We start from the raw sequence: 17,731 nt of genomic DNA, 5'->3' as shown, positions 1-17,731 counted from the left end.
CGTGTCTGCGGCCCAAGACACAAACATCATTACTTCATTAAAGTGCTGCCTAAAACAGCCCAGCGCTCAAAGGAAGTAATAACAACCAATAAGAAACATCTCATGAAGAAAGAGGGAAATAAAAAGGAAGTTGGGAGGGAGAGGAATATATATATATATATATATAAACCCAAAGAGCTGAGAGAGCAGAATGATACATTAACTTTAATAAGATCTGAAATTAAATCAGCTATACACAAAACATTAAATCCTCTCAGGGAAATCTTGCTTTAATTCCCACCACATAAAAACAGGAGCTGATACACACATACATATTAATTTAGTCCTCTGGTGCATGGAAACACAGTCAAATCACAGCCGAAATTGCTCTTTCATGGGAAAGCATCCTCTTTCGCTTGCTAACTTGGAGACGATGAAGGTCATATCAAACAGGTGGGAACCATGAGTCTTGAATGAAAATGAGTATGAGAATTTTTTTTTTAAAGGAATTGCATATGTGTAAGTATGAGAGAGATGGAGTTGATGGTGTTTTTGGTATGTGCAACTAAACTCCAAAAGTGTTTGGACTAAAAATAATGCTACTATCTTTAGAGGCCAACCTCCTAACACTGTCTCCAAAGGGTCATGACTATTACGGCACATATGCAGAAAAACATGCAAAGACATGCGTGCACACAAACAATGCTGATTGAGAAACAAATCACATATAGTATATGCTCACACTTATATTAAGGGGTCACAAGTGTTGTGTATAATACAAAGAAACAAATCTAAGCAGAGCAACATCTGTACTCAATCAAACAACTCAATCTGCACATGCCCCCTGACACAATAAACAAGAAAAAGAACAGACCACCCTGATAGATACTATGCAGAAATCCTACACATGACCCTTACAAGAAAGTGTGCTGTATTAGTGACAGCATTAGATGGTATTAGTTGTGAAGACTACCAAAACATTCTGTGCTCTAGCCTCTAGTCAAGTCAGAGTAAGTTACCCAGTGTGGTCAGGATAACACTTTGGAGGTTAATGTCCATGCCAAAAGACCTTTATCATCTCAAACGTATACGTCAGCAATGTGGAAAGGCACGCCAAACAAAATCACCATACCCTCATTATCTAAGTGCTCTTATGCATCAGAGCAATGACATTTAATAAAATAATTTGCACAAAAAGTTAACACAGACATTGTTCTCTCACAATAAACTGTACATTTACATCGGAATAGAAAATGATCTGTGAATTCAGAACAATTATGCCTCTAAAATCCGGCTGGATGTGTCACGTTTGGAGTGGTTAATTTGAAGTCAATATTATTTTTGGTTACACTTTATTTTGATGGTCGACATTAGAAATTAGACTATCAACAGCAACTTTGTAACTAGATGAGTAAAGTTCATAAACTCTGAAGTTGGCTTGAGAAAGCTAGACATGAAAGTCTGAAGTACTTTTAACAGCTTTAAGTTTACAGGTTTTACGTTTTCAATTTTAGTTTAGTAATCATGGATGTAGGCAGCTGTGTTTTCCCTTCTCCGGAATGTAAGCTGATGGCTGCCGTCAGTGGGAGGCTGGTTGGATAAAAATTCCCCTTTTTTGTAGCAATTCTTCCAGTTAAAAAGTTTGTTGTTGCCAAGATTTGTCGTTTGAGCACTGTGCTGATTTGCTATAGTTAAAATTAGGAGATAAAATATAAAAGCAATAGAGCGCAAAGCGCAGAGCTGTAAGCAAAAGCATCCGAACAGTAGCGAAGCAGGAAGTGCTAGATAGATAGATAGATAGATAGATAGATAGATAGATAGATAGATAGATAGATAGATAGATAGATAGATAGATAGATAGATAGATAGATAGATAGATAGATAGATAGATAGATAGATAGATAGATTTGCCTAACTTAATGCAATAAAGCTACTGATTGATTGATTGATTGATTAGATTTTCTTTTTGTAGAAACCTATTTTAGGTTCATTTTAAGCCACCCATATAGTCATTTTTAAACAATAGCTGGGTTAAATAAAACTACCCAGCAGGTTGGGCAAACATTTAACCCAAATGCTTGGTTAAAACAACCCAATCGCTGGGTTTGTCCATTTTCTACCCAACCTGAGTTGTTCTTAACCCAGCATTTTTACACTGTCCTAACTAGTCGGAAGTATTTATTAGACTTTTTGTTGAAAAAAAGTCCAGATTCAATATTTGAACACAATGCGAAGCACAGCTGGGTCGGGTTAACATGTCCTAGACTTCAAGAGACCGCTTGAGATGTGGAAAGAAGGGAGAAAACAAAATGTGGGTTCTGTTAGTATTCAAAGGAGACCTCAAACTCTGCTTGTCCATGCAAAGTGAATGGTTTACTTGGCTAAATGTCTGGCATTGGCTCAACATTTTATTCAAGCTTCCCCCCACCACAAACTACTTCTCCCTGTTTTTCTGCGCTTTCCTCATTTCTTCCTCCCCCTCCACAAATACCTCTCTCTCTCTGTGCCACTCTGGATGAGGGGTTCTGTTACCACTGGCTCCGTGTATAAGGTTCAGAGGTTAATCATGGCTGTCGAGAGGCCCCTATATATAAAAATAACCCTTTTTTACCCTCTCCTAGAGACGTATTCGAAAACAAACCACATCAAACACATAACATACCGAACACGCCTCTATGCCACATCTAGACCCTACAAAACAATGCAACACATGGTGTAGAAAAGAAGTACGCGCTACTTGCTGACCTCCTGTACTTGTCCTCTCCCCACACAGTCAAAACGGCAGACAATAAACTCTCAGCATACTTGAATGCGCACTTACACGGTCTCTTTGGAGAGTGTTCAGGCCATCAGTGATGGAGTGCAGTTGTTCGTGCAAACCGCAGGCCTAATATAGATTATAACATGAATAGCATGTGCTAGACAGTAGGTTACACTGTCTCCTGACAGCAATGTCACAAAAGAGGTTTAACTTATGCCTTCTAAACTGCACATGAATAATATATTATTGATTCATTCAATGTATATACATTAATGCTGTACTATTATGAGTATTAAATATTCTCAATATTTTTCAGTATTATATATTTTAAATTATCCATTACATTTAAAATTAAATACATGAATAATACATTAAACCGATAGTTCACCCAAAAATGAATTATTACTCACCCTCATGTCGTTCCAAACCTGTAAGACTTTTGCTCATCTTCGGAACACAAATGAAAATCTTTTGATGAAATCTGAGAGCTTTCTGTCCCGCCATTGACAGCTACGCAACTACCACTTTGACGATTCAAAAAGTTCATAAAGTGATCGTAAAACTAATCCATATAAATTTTGTCAGTTTAATCCAAGTTATGTGCTGCATAACACCCCAAGAACAAACCTCATTGGTTTTTGCAGAAGCTCAAACATGCTGTTGTAACACACAAGAACAAACCTCATTGGTTCTTGCAGAAGCTCAAACATGCTGTTGTAACACACGTGAACGAACCTCACTGATTCTTGCTGAAGCTCAAACGTGCTGCGTAACACACGTGAACGAACCTCATTTGTTCTTGCGGGAGCTCAAGCGTGCTGCGTAACGTTAATGAACCTCACTGGTTCTTGCTGAAGCTCAAGCGTGCTGCATAACACACGTGAACAAACCTCATTGGTTCTTGCTGAAGGTCAAGCGTGCTGCGTAACGTTAATGAACCTAACTGGTTCTTGTGGAAGCTCAAGCGTGCTGTGTAACACACGTGAACGAACCTCACTGGTTCTTGCTGAAGCTCAAACGTGCTGTGTAACATGTGAACGAACATCATTTGTTCTTGTGGAAGCTCAAACATGCTGCGTAACACACGTGAACAAACCTCACTGGTTCTTGCTGAAGCTCAAACGTGCTGTGTAACACATGAGAATGAACCTCACTGGTTCTTATGGAAGCTCAAGCGTGCTGCGTAACACGTGAACGAACCCCATTGGTTCTTGCTGAAGCTCAAACATGCAGCGTAACACGTGAACGAACCCCATTGGTTCTTGTGGAAGCTCAAACATGCTGCGTAACACACGAGAACGAACCTTATTGATTCTTGCGGAAACTCAAACATGCTGTGTAACACACGTGAACGAACATCATTTGTTCTTGTGGAAGCTCAAACGTGCTGTGTAACACACAATGAACGAAAGTCTTACGAGTTTGGAATGATATGAGGGTGAGTAATTAATGACAGAAATTTTATTTTTGGGTGAACTAAACCTTTAATAAATAATACATTTAAAATTCTGAGTACTAATTATATTATATTATATTATATTATATTATATTATATTATATTATATTATATTATATTATATTATATTATATTATATTATATTATATTATATTATATTATATTATATTACGTATAAAGTGTAGATATATAAAGTGTAGATTCTGTGAGATTAGTATGCGATTAAGACCTTCCAACTGGCTGCTAAAGTGTGATGTCTAAACACTAAATAGTGAGGTTCATATTAGACTGACATATGGCAGCAGTCAAAGCAGTTATTCACATTCACTCTGTATGCGTGTGTGTAAACACTAGGAGTTAATCAGCTGAGTGAGTGAATGCAATTGTGCGATTCTGGATCACAACCAGATGGACTCTAGTCCAAAAGCACAGACAGAAGTGTTCGTTAACATGAATGTCCGTTCTCCATTGGTTTCTTGGGGCAACCAGACAGCAATGGTTTGTGGCATGGGAAATTTTCACTTTTCACAGTATGCACAGCAACCATGGGAATAGGCACTTTATTCAAATTAACATTATGAACTATGAATAATGTAATATGCCAGCTTATATGTTATAGTGATGTTCACTCTTGTTGCTCTTGTTGTAGTGGGAAACTTCTAAACGCAAAACAAATGCCCAGAATCCTTAATTCGACAAGACAAACTCCCACATGCAAACTCTCACAAACATATTTGCAATAACAAGTCATGATGCCCACAACTGCACTAGGTAATACTTCAGTTGCAGCCCAACTCTGTTGCCTACATGTTTATGATGATTTATATGGCAGCACCAGACACTACAGGGCACAGCCCGGTCTCCAAACACATCAGAGAGCCACTGAGGGTGGCACACACTGATAACTCTATCCGACTGAACATACACACACACACAGTCAAGAAGGGCTCACTAACAGCTGATTGAGGACAGCTGTCATGGTTCTCAGTGTGTATACTTCCTGCTCTGAGTTAGTTAGTGCGGGATTATCGGAAGGCATACTGCCGCAGCCACGGCTTAAATCTAAACCTCTCTCACCTCTCATTGCTTTCCTGCCCTCATCTTCTGCCTCACTGACCCTAAATCTGTTTCCCAAATTCTCTCTCTCACTTTTCCATGCTTTGCGCACTCTTTCTCTCTCTCGTGCACACCTGCTCCACCCTCCTCATACAAAAGTCATAAATAAACCTATATGACTGGGCATACATGACAGCCATTCTTTATTCTGGGCATCTTTCCTCAGATCTTTCTATCCCATACTGACATAACACTTCCCCGCAGATGTCGATCATCCCAACTCGAATGAAAGCATGCGTGTGTGTACTCATAAATAACCCCTCCTTCATGTGCGCTCTTAAACCAATGAATGTCCAGCCTTGAGTTTCTCCTCCTAAAATACCCCAACAAAGACTCCCATCATAAATAAACAGTACTCACTGGCTATTTTTAACCGGGGGTTTTATGCTAAAGTGGGGAAGATAAGTATCCAACAGCTTTGCTGCTAGCGATGAGATCTTAGAAATAAAGTTTTTGATTTGGACAACATTTGTAATTCAGCTGAAGTCCAGCGACATATCTGCTATACGTCACTGGAAATAAAATTTCAATGCTTTTTTTTTTTTTTTCATATATATCAAACTAAATGCATACAGTATGAAAAAGTAATATAAAATAACTTAATGGCAATAGATCGTTTATTGAATGTAAAAAGAATCTAATTTAAAATACATGAATAATAAATTAATAGTTACATTTAAATGTATTAATGCTGTAATATTATGAATATTAAATATTTTAAAATATCCTTTTCATTATTACAAATAACTAATTATACATTAAATACATGAATAATATATAATACATTAATGCAGTAATACTATGAGTACGAGATAAATACTTTTCAGTAGTATTAATAATTATGTTTTGAAATATTTTAATATTCTATTTTTTATATATTGTAAAATTTTTTTGTAATATTACAAAATAATAATAATAATAATGGTATTATTATTTTTTTTTTTTTTTTAATTATAGATATATAGATAGATAGATAGATAGATAGATAGATAGATAGATAGATAGATAGATAGATAGATAGATAGATAGATAGTAACTATATATATATATATATATATATATATATATATATATATATATATATATATATATATATATATATATCATACATCAAGAAAGTATCCTACTTACAAAACCATCTCTCTGTGATGCTTCTAGTAGAGATATGAGTCTCTCTGGGTTTTTGAGTAGTAGTTTATACTCAAACACTGCTGATTTGTTCCTTTGGTCCCGTTGACTGGACTTGAACTCAGATCTGTCCCGGTCCATAGTCACAGTGTGGTAAAACAGCCCGACCGCTATCCCCAACAACAGAAGGGGACCCGTGCAGCACCTCCGGCGGAGCGTCCAGATCCCACGGAAAAACATTCCAACTTCTGCACAAACGCTCCTGGATAGAGTCAAGAGACATACCATTGGGAATGTGCGTTTTGTCCCCACATCATCCCTAAGGATCACGGTGCGCTGTCGAGCGACAAGCGCTCAAACGCGCAGTTCAGGAATCCGACGCGCTGTGTAAAAAGCGCACATATCTGAAGACGCTTCATGACATGATCATGGAAAATCTTGAACTAATTCGACGTGCGTCAGAGCTGGGGGGAAAGACTCGTTTTAATGGCGCGAGTGTCCAAACAGGGAAAAGTTTCTCTGAAGGCTTTTTTTTTCTTCTTCTCAAAGCTGCTGAGCCCCACGGTTGATTAAAAACACTCCCGAGCAGCGAAACCTCATGACTGAGAGTAATGATACGCCTTCTTCACGCTGAGCGCGCGCTGTCAGAGAGCGCCAGCCTCCCTTTACCAAGCCGCTTTAAAGTTGTGAATTCGGCTGCATATTAAACCGTAAAGGCCTGTCCGTTCCTGGATGTGTGCTAGCGGTCATTTTACAGTATTTATTTTTTTTAAACTGGTGGTCAGTGTAGACGAGAGTGACATCAATGGCAGTTGTGTCGCTTCTCAGTGTTTTTGGGTCTCGCGCGTATAAGCGCTACGTGTTTTGGTGAGTTAAATCACCTCAACGTTTAAAAACGCGTCTCGAGACCCCCTTTTCATCTACATATTGAAATGGAATCAACGGTAGGAGATACTGTTTAAGTTAAAGCCATCAAAAAAGAGAGTGAGAGTGTTTGGGTTAGTTCTTTTGCTTTGCCAAGTGCGCACCTGGTTTGTGTTAACCCATTTATTCCCAACATGCTAAGTGAGAACTTGAATTTTATTCTTTGGATAGCCCAATGCAATGAAAATATTCACATGAGTCTGCACTTTAAAGTTAACATCTATACACCATTTTTTAAAAACCCTTCAAACTTAATGTAAATGTTGACCACAAGTTAATATGAAGAGAGATCAGCACCTTTTCCCAAGCCCTAACTAAAATCAGAGAGCACCAATTGGCTGCTAGGAATGTTGTTCAAGGACTAAAAGGTCGTTGATCCAGAAACATCTACTTTGGAAAATGTATTTTAACATTGACAATGTACTTTAAGACAGTGTGTACCAAAAGTTCTTGATCATTTTATTGTTTTTTTTCCCCCCACATCTCTCAAAATGTATCACCACATCCACATCAGTGCAGTACAGGCTAGAAACACAGACACACAAACATACACACAGGTCACAGTTGTTCATTTGTTCTATAGTATACCTTAAGAGCTCCTTGCTAAAATAGGAAACGTTCTGTCCTTTAAGCGGAGCACAATACATCAACTATCCATCACACACAAATAATCCAGCAAAACAACATTTTCACTGGTCAAGCAATGGGGTGTCACTGTTGCCATTGTAATCTGTTCATATCAGGATCGTTAAAGATTTTTTTTATAGAGCTGAGTGTCTCTGAGACTTGTAGTTCATTCATCAGTTCAGGACTACAACTCCCAGTCTGCATCATGTCAATCCATACTATGTCGATATGGATTAGCAGGAGCTGCCAGATGCGAAGAGTCATCACACACGGCAAGCTGAGGAATGTCTTGAATGATAAAATAAATGGGCCTTCCAATATCATCTTGCCCATCCGCCTCCATAAAGAATAATGGAGATGAAGAGAAAAACATAAAAACAGGAAAAGTTTTGATGGCAGTGTGTGCTTAGATTCGCCAGCTAAAAACGCCCAACTTGGTTGTGATTTACAAAAACACACACAGCAGCCGCACCATCTTTCAGGCAAAGATCTCTCTCTCACATCCACACACCCCGATCACATGGTGATGTAACATGTACGCTCTCAGTCGAGGGGGACAGTCATATCAGAGAGGTTGGCCCAGGTGATTTGGCACTTATTTGTGCCGGCTTCCCCTCCTCTTCATGGCGGCTGTACACTGTGGGCAATACCACTTCCCTTTAGGTGCCTCGGTCAAACCCACGCAGCCGTAGTGGAACCACTCGATCGGACACTGCGGGAAAAGACGAGAGGAGAGTCGGGATCAAATGTGCATCATTCAAAGCATCATAAAATAACCAGCAAATATATATAGTACCAGTCAAAAGTTTGGACACATTACTATTTTAATGTTTTTGAAAGACGTCTCTCTTTTATTTGATCAAAAATACAGAAAAAAAAAAAACAGGAATATTGTGAAATATTACAATTTAAAATAATGGTTTTCTATTTCAGTTTACTTTAAAATATAATTTATTTCTGTGATGCAAAGCTGAATTTTCAGCATCATTACTCCTGTCTTCAGTGTCACATGATCCTTTATACATGGTATTAGCAATGTTGGAAACGGCTGCTTAATATATTTTGGAACCTGTGATACTTTTTTTCAGGTTAAATTGATGATTAAAAAGTTAAAAAGAACATCATTTATTTGAAAAAGAAATCTTTTCTATTTTCATCGATAATAAATCAGCATATTAGAATGATTTCTGAAGGATCATGTGACGCTGAAGACTCGAGTAATGATGCTGACAATTCAGCTTTGATCACAGAAATAAATTATATTTTAAAGTAAATCTCATGATATGACTCTGATATCAATAACAGTGCATCACTGATCCCTGAAACAATAATACTGATTATTGTTTGTTGTCATCTCTACAAAATCATAGCTGCCCAGGGGTCACAATAGCTGTCAGAGCACAGATAGTGTGTGTTGTTTGAAGAGGAAATGTGGCTGCATGTCTCTGGAGATGAAGGGTTTACTTACATCTTGGTTATCACAGCCTACCATCTCTCCATATGACACCTGCACAAAGACAGAGAGAGAGAATGAGACACAGAGCATTAGGGACAAACGCGCACACGCACACCTGCAGCCGAGTGTCACGAATGTGCGCACCTGCGAACAAATACTGTGCAAGTTTGGTCTTTGATGTCTATTCAGAGACATGCAAACACACACACACACACACACACACACATTTCTATTTTTGATATACTCTGACAAAAGCAATATTACTGAGGCCATAAAACAAATGCATTCAGGGGGAGACAATTCTTTTGCACTCATACATACACTAAACACACACACAAACAGTTACTGGAGTCACCTCCCTGAACAGATCTTTGACTTTCCTGTATGATTTTGCTCTAGTGGCAAAGATTAAAAATAGTTCAAAAGAGATAGGTTTTTCCTTTTCATCTCATTTGTTCTGGTCATATTTGTCTATTGTTTAATGCTTGTTTTATAAACCATTTGGGAGCAGACGTCACAGTTACCGTACATCACTTGCAGCTGCGAGTGCATTGTGGTAGCAGAAAAGCAGTGGTAACAAGTGGAGGAAAAAAGGCAAAATCCACATAAAAAAAAAAAAAAAAAGAAAAAAAAAAAAGTGCCTTTCAATGTCAGAATCATAATGCAAAAACAAAAAAAAGTCTTAATATTTAAAGAACACCATCGTTGCACAGATGGTTCTAAGCCATTAAACGGACAGACTGGACTGATGAAACCTGCAATGATTAGTCTACTATTAAAGCATGAATTTGATGTAAAACAATAGATCTACATAATATTCACATATGCAGTTCAAAAGGGGTAGAATGTATTCACCCTACAGTTACAGCATAAAATAATATTAAAACCTATAACATTTTACAAAGGTAACATTTAAACCTACAACATTTTTATCTCTCTGACGTTTTTTTTTTTGCAAGTTTATATCACAATTCTGAAAAAAACTTTGGGATATAAACCCGGAATTAACTTTTTTATTCTTTTATTCCGTGGCATCCATAGACTGCTACTGCAGAACTGTCATTTTCTGCCACCACTCCACTCACAAAAAAGGGTCATCGCTATTTGCAAACAGCCAAATTGTCTATTGTGTAACATTTTATGCTGCAATTTTGGTCAGATCTCTCTTCAAGGAACTAAACTGTTAAATTAAATGAATAATAATAATAATAATAATAATAATAAATATAAATAACAATAACTACAAAACTGGAAAAAAAAAATGATACAATGAATACAGAGTTCAAAGAAATTAAATATTTACTATAAAATGTATTTATGTATGTTTTTTTTGTACTTAGTAATATTTTGTTTCAGAATTTTATAATTATTATTATTTATTTTAATGAGTAATATAATAATTTAATAAACAACATTTATTTTGATTCATTTTATTTTTCAGCTTTTTCCATTAATTAGAAACAGTGACGAGGGAATACGAAACAGAAATAGAAATCGTGACTCAAATCTGCCTAACCAACATGAACACAACAGCTTTAATGTGTGGAACTTCACTGCCATACCAAAGCTTTAAAATTTGCAGATAGTGGTACCAATAAGTACGAGTCAATCAATCCAATAATAGATCAATCCAATATTAGAATCACTAGGAGTGACACTACTATCAGTACGCCGCATGAGAGAGATGTGACGTGAACACACCTGGTTGCAGATGCAGTATCTGGGTTCATTGGGGTCGTAGGTCCAGTCCACCTGACTGCTGGTGTCAGTTTCTGTGACTGTGGTCTGTACCAGCTCATGAGCCAATGCTGACGACGACGAGCAGGATGACAGTGAAGAGGAAGAGGAGGATGAAGAGGACTGATGGTTGGAAGACTTAGTGTTGCCTCTGAAAAAAATGAAAAAAGCAAGAAAGTGGTTAAACAAAATTCAATGTATATGAATTTGGAAGGCATTTTGTGCTTATAGAGGAGGTACAATATACAAAAGCAACACAAACACATATCTGGGTGGCTCACTGAGGAACCTATTAGGTGAGTATAGAAACAGATTTACTTGGTCTTGCGTCCTGTGCGGGAGTCCGAGCTGTTGCTGGAGGTGAGGGGCTGTGTGAGCGTGTTAGCCAGCGCAGAAGATGAGTAACTGCTAGAGTCCCGGCTCAGAGCAAACTCCCGCCCCAAGAAATCGTTGTTCTTGACAGCTTCATAACTGGCCTTGAGACTGGACGTTCTCCTGCCCTCTTTCATCTGAAACACACAAACATGCACATTAAAAGAGGATGAAGAGACCACCCAAGTTCCTTAAAGAAACAATGTGCTGATGATTTCATAGCTATGGATGCTTGTTTTTATCTCACAGTTGTGAGTTTATGTTTTACAATTTTGAGAAAAAAAGTCAAAAATGTGATATATAAAGTTGCAATTGCAAGAAAAAAGGTCAGAACTTTATTTCTCAGAATTCTGACCTTTTTTTTTTTTTTTTTAAATAAAATTGCATATAAAGTCAGATTCTAAAAAAAAGTCAGAATTAAAAAGTCACAATTACCTTTTGAATTTTCTATTCAATGGTGGATCAGTATCATTTTCAGAGTATCTCAAAGAACGAAACTATATTGTGTGTATATATATATATATATATATATATACACAAAAACATATTCATGTGCACACATATACACACAATCTGAAAAATAAAAACATTTACTGACATTAAGTAGTCTCACTGGAGACAAAAGGCTTAATGAAAATTCCAAAATTACAGGACAGGGTGTGTTGATGTGACTTCCCTCGAGGAACAATATCAAAGTACCTCTGTGTAGCGAATGCCGGGCAAGGGCTTAGTGCCACGATAACATAATCTGATACAAAAATAACAGAAAGGGGAAGAAAAACACAAAAAAGACCCCTAAAAGGCCAAAAATAGTTGAAACAGGAAGTGAAGAGGGAGGGGGGAACAAATAGCTCTAGAATTAGAGGGGAAAAGGGAGGATGGTGGTTTTACCTGTGCGGTGGCTTGCACTGCCTGAGCTGCTGCCATGGAAATAGCCCCCGCCCCTGCGGCAGGCCCGGCAGGAAGTGGGCTCAGGTTGTATGAGGAAAGCGATTGGGAGGAGTTTACGTTATACAAGCTGTTAGAGGACGACGTGCTGTTCACTCTGCAGCCTGCACCACACATACAAAATCACATTTTGTATATAACCAGAAAGACTTGAGGAACAGTACAACACAAGTGATGAGTCACCTCATTACATCATAAAAATCATTTCTTCTGTACCATTCAATAGTTATCACAAGCGTATGTGCCAATAGGGATTGGGGTTGCAGTTATTCTGAATAATCACTATATATTTGCAATCATTTTGTTGGAAATATAACATCTCAATATTTTAATACACTTTTTATTTAGCCATTATGTTCCCTAAAGACTGTCCAATTTTTTATTTTTTTTTAAACAAAAATATAGAGCATGTAGGTAAATGAATAAATGAATAAATAAATATATATATTTTTTTTGTGTTCATTTAATGAAAAAAAAAAAGTTTTTGTATTGTTTTAGTTCGTACATATATAATTTTGAATTAACACTTGACAACAATGTCTATTCTACAGAAGAGGATTAGGGCCAAGCAATAATAAAAAAAATAAAACCATCTCGAGATTAAAGTTGTTAAATTTCGAGAAAAAAGTAGAAATAAAATGTTGAGAATAAACTTGTTAAATTGAGAAAAAAGTCTAAATAAAATGTTGATAATAAAATCATTAAATTACGAGAACAAATTCATTAAATTATGAGAAAAATGTAATTAAATTTTGAGAAAAAATTCTAGATAAAATGTTGACAATAAACTCATTAAATTCTGAGAAAGAAGTCGTTAAATTACGAGAACAAATTTGTTAAATTATGAAAAAAAATGTCGTTAAATTTCAAGAAAAAAGTCGAGATAAAATGTTGAGAATAAACTTGTTAAATTACAAGAAAAAAAGTCGTTAAATTATGAGAAAAATGTCGTTAAATTCTCATAATTTAATGACTTTTTTCTCGTAATTTAATTACTTTATTCTCAACATTTTATCTCGACTTTTTTTCTCGGAATTTAACGACTTTTTTTCTCATAATTTAACGAATTTGTTCTCATAATCTAACAACTTTTTTCTCTAAATTTAATTACTTTATTCTCAACATTTTATCTCAACTTTTTTCTGGAAATTTAACAACTTTAATCTCGAGATGTTTTTTTTTTTATTTTTTATTATTGCTTGGCCCTAATCCTCTTCCCTACTATTCAGCTTTATTGATGGTTCCTGTGAAAGAAAAAAATAAAAATAAATAAATAAAATAAAAATAAATAAAAAATAACAGTCAACTTTTTAAGTAATTTAAAACAGAATACAGTAACATTTAAAGGTTTAGGGTCAATCAGATTAAAAAAACAAAAATATTCAGCAAGTATGCATTAAATTGATCAAAAATGACAGTAAGTACATTTAATGTTACAAAAGATTTCTATTTAAAATAAACACTGTTCTTTTGAACTTTTTACTCATCAAAGAATGCTGAAAAAAAAAAAATATATATATATATATATCAGTTTCCACCAAAAAAAAAAAAAAAAAAAAAAAAAAAAAAGTTTTTAACCATTAATAATAATAATAAATATTTCTTGAGCAACAAATCAGCATATTAGAATGAATTCTAAAGGTTCATGTGACACTGAAGACTGGAGAAATTATGCTGAAAATTCAGCTTTGCCATCACAGAAATAAATTACATAAAACATATTACAATTATTTTGAAAGGTTATAATATTACTGTTTGTTCTATATTTTTGATAAACAATAAATGCAGTCTAGGTAAGCATTCTTTCAAAAACATTAAAAAACACATTTGAACAGTCTTGCAAATGTTGAAATAATATTGTCAACCAGCTGAAAATGTTTAAGTTCTCTGAAGAATGTCAGTAAAGAGTGTATGTTTGTGCCTGACATGTTTTTATAGGGCGACTCAAGAGCAGTGAGAATGTGTGTTTTACCTGGTGTGTTTTCTTTAGAGGCGTCTGACGTGAGTGTGGAGAGCAGGGCCTCTGACTTAAACTTCTTTTCTGGTACATGTTCAGTAGTGTGGTGGGTTGGCGCGCTGTACTTCCTCTCTGTCAAAAGACACACAAAGCAGGTCAGAAGACTGGAACAGAACAATGGGGAGCAGACAGTCTCTGGAAACAGACTTACTCTCCACAGTGGCGTGTGAATGTACATGGTGGTTATTGACAGGTTGGGAGGGACTGTCCATCTCCAGCGACCCTGGAACAGATAAAACTTACTTTACAAACAGTTTCAAATCAGCACAAAGCCACAACATGGTCAGCTTACTAAAGTGGGTCCAGACATATTCATACTTGCTTTATTTTACCTTTTCAAAGAACACTAAGCAAGAAGTAATTTAATTGCTACCAATTAAAAAAATTATTTAAATTAGCCGTTTCATTAAAACTACGGAGACGGTGATTGACAGGTTTCACTCACGTCTCTCCAGGATCTCTGTGATGCCAGCATTATCCGCCTCTAGCTCCATTTTAAACTTCGCCAACTCCTGATCCAACTTCCTCAAGTGTCTATCAACCTACATAGAGACATCACAATAACATCAAGAAGCAGCAGATTTCCCATAAACCCTCTCACCAGGGTAAATCAAAAGAGACTTAAATTAAAGCACATGAAAAGTATTGATAAATGAAACAGCAGGAGTAAAGGCATCCCAGAGAGCTGCTGCCCATTCACTATCAATGATGTACCGCCATCTATTGGAAACATGAAGTATTGACATAAAGCACAACCAGAGTAATGATACTCACCAGATCATAAATTTGATTGGCTAATTGGACCTTTTCATCTGCATCTTCCAAAGCTTTATAGTAGTCCTGCCAAAGAGAAAGACACTTTGAGTGGATATGATCCCCCACTGCAATACTATCCATTAATGAATAAAAAAAAAATATTGAAGGGTTTTTCTTTTCTCTCTCTTTATATATATAATTTTTGTTTAGAGTTAGCATACAAAATTGTATTTTGTGACCAACTCAGTGAGTAAGAAATACATTTGCCTAATTTTGTCTTGATATATCTGTTAACATGTTGAAACAAATGCTTTTATTTTTATTTTAACTCTTGTTGAAAAGCATCAATAAAAAAAGTAAAAGGTTTTCACATTTCCTGCTAGAACAAAAAGTACTATCAGAATCAATAACATTTGTATTACTTGGATCAACTGAGACAGCATCTGTTCTTTACCTTTTTAATGATTTCCATCTGTTCTTCCCTCCATTCAGGCTTGTTCTTCTTGGCGTTAGTAAAGAACTCGTTAACCCGCTGCTCTAGCTGATCCATCGCATCTGAACAAAGGAACAGAGGCAGGAGTAAGTCAAGAGCCCAATCACACTGATTGGATACTGTGGAAGTCTATGGTCAGATCGCGGAAATAAATCTTTTGACGGAGTAGGTGGTGTGTAGCCTAATGGTCAAAGATCTGGGTAAAGATCATTAAAAGGTTGTAGGTTCAACCCCCACAAAGGGTGATCCATGAACCATCACAAATGAATGAATTTGAAGGGGGAAAAAATGTCCTGGTCACATTCACCTCAAAATAGAGCTGAAAGATTCTGGATAAATGAAAAATCATGTTTGTTTTTTTTGTTTAAAATAGAGATGATTCTCCCATTATTCTAAACAAAAATAACATGTAATTGACCAGAGGTTCTGACAAAATGTTAAATGCTGCAATTACTATAAAAATAAGTACCTTTTATTTTAATTGTAATTTAATTTGAATGAATTATTTTTAAAAATCAGTTTGAATAAATTAAAATTCAATGACTCACTCATAAACACTCCACTTGATTCATTACTGCATGAATCAGCGTTTTTGAGCGAATCTCTTGAATGAATGACAATACATTTAACAGTAACTTGACGCTACCTATTAGTGTATCAATATGATACAATCTTTATTTGAAGTGCCAGATTACTTTGAAATGGTGATTTACTCTATTTTGATTGCTACATTAGTGTGTAAATCCAAACTATAAACTTTTATGATACTATGTAATTTGTGAAGCCGTTTCAAACATATACATGACAACTGCTCTCTGTATAAAGATTTTTTTTACAGTTGTTAATTAGTTTTACTTTACTTTTTAAAAATAGTTAACATGATTTTCTTTTGATTTTGGTGTGAAATATGACCTGGACAGTCTCATGTTCCTGTAATTCCACTGTAAACATGGCAAGTAGTTCAGAATACCAACTAAAATAAGTTACTAGGTAGGTCAAATGCTGATTGTTTATGCTTCATGCAAAACCTATAACGGTCAAAAATATATGCATGTACTATAACACATGATCAAAGTGATGAAGACTATTATAAGCAGGGGCACTGACAGTGTCAACAGGGTTTGTGGACGATAAAATATAATGTATTAATATGAATAGTGCATGCAAGTGCAAATCACAAGTTTGTCCTTATCCGAGTTACACTCATGTTGCTCAACTTCCACATGGTTTTATGCACTTCACATCAGCATGCAATGCAACATCACAATACATGCATGCTCATTATGCATGCAAAATCACCAAACAATTCCCCAGTGTTATGAAGGACTTTCTGCATTAGTCAAGGTCAGATGTGATGTTTTAAGGGAGAAGAGTGAGTTTAAACTGGATTCGTACTCTGCACTTGCAGGTCCATCTCTCTCATTTCCGTAAACCTGTCGCGGAGATCCATGGGTAGCTGCTCGATCACTGCCGGGGAGAAGAACAGAAACGCGTTACAGGCTAACGGCTGCGACGCCTTCACACGTTCAAAACAGCTCTCACAGACACTTAACCTCTTTAATACGAACATGAACCATTAAAAGAACTTATATACTCACTCTCGAGGTAGTCCTCAAGGTACAACATTCTGGCGGAGCGAGTGTTTCACACGTTTCAGTAAAAGGGTGTTTTTCGTCAATATGGCGTCGCAGACAGCGGAGAACTGAAGGGGAGGAAAAAACACAAGATGATAGGGGAGGGGCTTACGTGAAGGACGTGGGATTTGATTGGACGCTGATGGAGTTGCGCGGAAGCTGACTTTTTGTGATTGCTTTCATGGGATTTGTAGTTCTTGAATTGCGCTATTTGCAACTACATCTACCGCTGCCATACCATAATCCATGTTACATCCCACAAATTGCAGCGGTGGATGTAGTTTTAAAAAATAGAGCAATTTTTTAATTTACCATAATTTATGATGC

At 36.2% G+C, this 17,731-nt stretch overlaps 2 protein-coding genes across 2 annotated transcripts in view; both read right to left on the bottom strand.

Annotated features, from left to right (window-relative positions):
- The window catches only part of cped1 (cadherin-like and PC-esterase domain containing 1), a 111,223-nt gene extending 104,021 nt beyond the window's left edge, over nt 1-7,202 (bottom strand). Inside the window, exon 1 of the mRNA XM_067391733.1 lies at nt 6,444-7,202. Within this exon, the coding sequence (XP_067247834.1) occupies nt 6,444-6,728 (285 nt within the window). The 5' untranslated portion in view covers nt 6,729-7,202. The remainder of the gene's footprint in view (nt 1-6,443) is intronic.
- Nucleotides 7,203-7,613: 411 nt separating this feature from the next.
- Nucleotides 7,614-17,492, bottom strand: ing3 (inhibitor of growth family, member 3). Its single transcript, XM_067390951.1, has 12 exons — nt 17,369-17,492; nt 17,166-17,237; nt 15,732-15,832; nt 15,296-15,361; nt 14,967-15,063; nt 14,673-14,744; nt 14,477-14,593; nt 12,448-12,608; nt 11,503-11,693; nt 11,149-11,335; nt 9,460-9,498; nt 7,614-8,703 (listed from the first exon to the last, which is right to left on the bottom strand). The coding sequence occupies exons 1-12, from the start codon at nt 17,394-17,396 to the stop codon at nt 8,587-8,589; spliced, it is 1,248 nt and encodes a 415-aa protein (XP_067247052.1). The 5' UTR covers nt 17,397-17,492; the 3' UTR covers nt 7,614-8,586.
- Nucleotides 17,493-17,731: the final 239 nt, after the last annotated feature.

Source organism: Chanodichthys erythropterus, chromosome 8 (assembly GCF_024489055.1).
Source record: "Chanodichthys erythropterus isolate Z2021 chromosome 8, ASM2448905v1, whole genome shotgun sequence".
NCBI classification, from domain to species: domain Eukaryota; kingdom Metazoa; phylum Chordata; class Actinopteri; order Cypriniformes; family Xenocyprididae; genus Chanodichthys; species Chanodichthys erythropterus.
The sequence above is the reverse complement of the archived record's forward strand: the minus strand, read 5'-3'. Positions and strand labels throughout refer to the sequence as shown.

What these genes read in the sequence shown, in the direction of transcription:
- ing3 (XM_067390951.1), bottom strand. Translation starts at nt 17,396, where the DNA reads ATGTTGTACCTTGAGGACTACCTCGAGA. An exon ending in CACAGAGATCCTGGAGAGAC is followed by an intron (nt 14,745 to 14,966) that starts GTGAGTGAAACC and finishes TATCTGTTCCAG; the next exon opens with GGTCGCTGGAGATGGACAGT. An exon ending in CAGTGCAAGCCACCGCACAG is followed by an intron (nt 11,694 to 12,447) that starts GTAAAACCACCA and finishes TGTGTGTTTCAG; the next exon opens with ATGAAAGAGGGCAGGAGAAC.